Below are 4,359 nucleotides of genomic sequence, written 5' to 3' on the forward strand. Positions count from 1 at the left end.
AAATCTTGATGACAAGGTTTCTACTTCAAACCAAGTTCTGTAGGTTGGGATAATGTTAGGGGTGCATGTTGCCCAATGCGTCTCAACATTAGTCACCAATAACAAATTTCATAAGATAGTCCAACTGCTATAACTTTGCAATAGGTTTAGTACTGTAGTAGGGAAAGGACATACTGAAGAGAAATATAAATGCAACATGTAAAGTTTTGGCACCATGCTTCATGAGCTGAACGATCCCAGAAATGTTCTACACAAACAGCTTATTTCTCTCAACTCGAGCACAAATGTGTTTATATCCTTGTTAGCAAGGACTACCCCAGTCTCATTCATGGCACCAGAACATGCAGAGCTGGCTTGGTGACAGATTATCCAACATCTAATGTTGGAAAAACTAATTGAATTATTTCTTAGGAAACTTAAAATGGCAACCGACTTCAGGAGTGTAGTGCATCTGAACACATTAAATAACACTTGAAAAGTGACTCAAGGTAGGTTTAAAATGTTTAATTGTCAAAGACAAGATTGCTACTGCCTTTAACAGGTATCTCAACAAAACAAAAAAATCCTACATTTAAACAGCCATCAATTGAGAAAGGTATAAAAAGAACAAGCCCTGAAGAACCCCTGTGGAGCTAGGATCTAACAAGTGCAAGAAAAAAAAAAACATTTAGATGAAGAAAAATCTAAGTGGCAGTTTAAGGCATCCGTCAAGGTTGGAGCCAGTCAATGAGCAGCATGTTCACAAGGACAAACAGTCAATGGCTCGCTAACAAACACTTACATACCCTCAATTCAGCATTGAACACCAACATTATGGCCCCCTAAACTTTTCCAAGTCCTGTTCCTATAGCCTCTAGGTGAGTTTACTTTGTTGCACGGCAGTGGACAAATCTGGAAACAAACGGATTGGCAAAGTTTGTTCGAAGTGAAGTCAAAAGAAAAGTTGTGTTAATCTTGTTTAGGCATTAGACAATCCATTATAGTAACCAAGACTTGTCAGTCCATTTTGAGTAATCAGTTGTAGAATCCTGGACATTGGAACAGACAGGACAACAACCTTTGTACAACACTACTCGTTCAAAAACTGTATTCATACAAAAAAACATGTAGAAAATTAGACCCTCCAGGAGTGATCTTAACATTCAGATATTCAAGTGTAGAAATGCATTGTACATGCCACCCCAAGGACAGCTGACTGAACCATGGTGTCCCACCTTCCGCAATTCTCCCTTCTCAGTACTCCTCTACCACAGTACCAGCCAAGGATGAGTAGAGCTTCTTCTTGATGAGCCGGAAGCCAGGACTGAGTTTGAGCGCATGCCTGAAGCCTGGAGTGAAACAGGCACCAATGTGCAGGAAGTCCCTGAGACTGGGCCATGCGCTACAGTCCTGCTTGAACACCAACGTCAGCTCGAAGGTGGGCACAACGTCTGCATTGTACACGATGCGCTCCAGCTGCTTACAGCACTGTTCCTGCTCCAGGTGCACGTAGAGTACACAGCCGCGTAGGCCGCACGGCTCGCCCGACGACAGGCGGAGTACATCGCGTGCTATCCTCAGAGTCAGCTTCTCAGGGACCAGCACCTTAGAGCAACGCATGGTGGTCTTCTTGGCCCGTGACAGGCAGTTCTCTAACATCTTGGCCAACTGCTGACACATCCTGTCCTCCGACACCTCCACATTCAGGTGGGGCTCAGCCAAAGAGTGGTCCCAGGAATCCAGCTCTGACAGGAGACAAGTTGAGTGATGTTTAAAAGACAACGCAAAAGTGCATACTATGGGCCTCAGTCAAATACAAGAACATGTAATAAAGTCAAGCGTGTAGCTTAAGGGGGAGACATGGACCCCCACCCCCAGTATTAGAGACAGGCCAATTTGACCCAGTCAATAATATACCGTGAGGAATTTGATTGAAAATTCCCACTGACATTGCACAGCAGTAAGCTGGTTTATTTCTCCTTTATACATCAATATGGATGTGAAACCATGTTTGTATATGGTTTCTTGAGTAAGTGGTGTTCTTATATCATATTTGTGCAACAGTAGCAGTTTGTTCAATTGGGTAAGTGAAAGGGCATAGACTGTTTTCCCAAGACTGACAATTTGGGACAGTGATATAGCTAAAGATTAGCACAAATAGAGATGGGCAAACCCCATGAGTCTGACCATTCATTTATAACCACAATGCTGAATCAGTTAGCCTACATATGACCATTCTTATTGTTAATGCACCACCCTGATAATATGGACCAATTTGTCAGGCTCATATGAGGGGGAAATTATATTTTAATGGTGTCACTATTTGATTTCCATACATTAGAGTCACCTGGGCTATATTCAGGATGAAAAGACAAAAAACATGCAACAAAGGTTGTGTTCCACTGCTTAGACATTGGCATTTGACCTATGCGTTCCACTGCTTAGACATTGGCATTTGACCTATCAGCTAACCACATGTTATAGCAATCGGTCAGTCAATGACAGTCATGTGGCGCAAAGGCCTCCCAAAGTGTCATGTCCTCTTCACTGCCAGAATCCTCTGGATAGCCTAACCACCATAATGCTTATTGGCTTTCACCTAGCCAGTCCTCTCAGGTCAGTGAGAAGGAAATGAGACTTGAGCCAGAGTCATGGTGCATGGACTGGTCAACATTACACCTTCTCTGCACTCAACCTTTATAATTGTCAGTTGAGGTATGTGAATTCAATTGCAATGTGTAATAGACGTTAACATTTTAACTACAGTACAACAGCTACAGTTATTATGCTGTGTGCATTCAAATCTCACATTGATACATGCCAACAACTTTAATTGAAGAGACTGAGTCCTGTTGGCTAGCATATGATAAAAGATGACTCTTCTTTTGACTTCACCATCCCCTTCCATTCTTCCCTGCAACTACGCACAAATATTGGCGTAAACAAGCGCTGAATGAATGGATTGGAGAATTTAGAAATGCCCCAGTTGCAATATGCTCACATGAAAGTATACATTGGAGAAAGAGCTCAAAACGCTTACCATTTTCAATACAAGTCTGGTCGTATCTACGGTCAATCAATTCTGATATGAATTCCGGGTTTTTACTCTTCAGTTTGCTTGTAGCAACCATGGCGACAACCCTTAGTTCCTTTTTTAAAGTGCTGTAAAATATAAAGGTACATTTTATTAAAATGTAGCAATAATTCACAAGCCAACACTTTGATAGCTAGTAAGCATTCGCCAATTTATCAACACAAAGCTTATAAAATGCTCAAAATAGATCAATTTGCATCTAGTTACTGTTGCTAGGGATCTTCGTAAATTAAATATGGAGTGCCAGAGCGCGCTCTCTAGACTTTCGTAAATTCAGAGCGTTTCGCTTCCGAGCGCACAGTGGACGCTCTGGCCGAGGAGTAGGGCTGACCCGAGCGTTCTGACCTCAACGGCAGTCAAGCACCCAAGCTAACATCGGCTAGCTACTTCAAGACAAATGAGAACACCTCCCTCTGACCATTTCAGTCGCCCTAGTAGAGCTGGTTATGATGTTCATGTTATCCAGAGCGTTGATGACTAACTGCGCTGCTGACAATGTAATTCCGCTATTTTTGCAGAAGTGTTCGTAAATTCTTCTGCGCTCTGGCACACTGACGAGAGTGCTCTGAAATCGGAGTAGATATGAGTACATTTATGTATGCGCTCTAAATATATGTCTCGAAAACTTCAGTATAACATTTTTGGTTAGTCCTAATAATGACGGAAAACGTTCGCTTGCAGCATCAGAACACTCAACAAGTACTGAATAAAATTAACTAGCTTACCTTGATATAGCTATGTTTGTTCAAAATAAATTATATATTTTTTATAAAGGCTCTATTATACTTTCCCCACATAGGCTACAACCCAATACACCTCCCACAAACATTAACACTGCCTACAGCTAGATCAACGTGTTGGGGGGTATTTATACTCTTCTCCTCACAGCTCACGCTGCTTTGTCCAATCGGAATCAGTTTATCGTTCTGGAAATTGCTGAAGTTAATCACCCGTTCAAGCAACACACCTTGCGCTTTTCAGGGCTCTCAGAGAACGTCTGCCCCGAGGCACATGATTGGCCACGGAAGAAATTGCGTCAACCAATAATCAATTAACATTAATTTGTTGCTACCTGCATTTTTCAATCACTCACGTGCGATAATTCTTCTGTTAAAAAAGTTATAGTAATCAAAGTACCATATTCAATAGGTAGCGGTCCTAAACGTATGGCTTTCTTGTACGCATCTTTCTTTTTCCAAACGAGGTTAAGCCAAAACCACGCCCCGTTATTCAGAGGGGCGTTCTACTACGCTCCCATTGGGTAGCTAGCGGTGTCTCAGTCACAG

General features: G+C 42.1%; 1 protein-coding gene across 4 annotated transcripts; it reads right to left on the reverse strand.

Moving 5' to 3' along the window:
- Window positions 1-489: 489 nt before the first annotated feature.
- LOC109906537 (DNA damage-inducible transcript 4-like protein) lies at window positions 490-4,025 on the reverse strand. Of its 4 annotated transcripts, none has more exons than XM_031792105.1 (4): window positions 3,799-3,944; window positions 3,492-3,638; window positions 3,020-3,141; window positions 490-1,724 (listed from the first exon to the last, which is right to left on the reverse strand). In XM_031792105.1, exons 3-4 carry the CDS (start codon window positions 3,108-3,110, stop codon window positions 1,234-1,236), a joined length of 582 nt encoding a protein of 193 aa, XP_031647965.1. In that variant the 5' UTR covers window positions 3,111-3,141; window positions 3,492-3,638; window positions 3,799-3,944; the 3' UTR covers window positions 490-1,233. The 4 variants fall into 4 exon arrangements, with proteins under 4 accessions (XP_031647965.1, XP_031647964.1, XP_031647963.1 ...); XM_031792104.1 differs by having other exon boundaries at window positions 3,281-3,638; XM_031792103.1 differs by having other exon boundaries at window positions 3,485-3,638; window positions 3,799-3,943.
- Window positions 4,026-4,359: the final 334 nt, after the last annotated feature.

The sequence above is a fragment of the Oncorhynchus kisutch genome, linkage group LG16, assembly GCF_002021735.2.
Source record: "Oncorhynchus kisutch isolate 150728-3 linkage group LG16, Okis_V2, whole genome shotgun sequence".
Classification (NCBI taxonomy): Eukaryota; Metazoa; Chordata; class Actinopteri; order Salmoniformes; family Salmonidae; genus Oncorhynchus; species Oncorhynchus kisutch.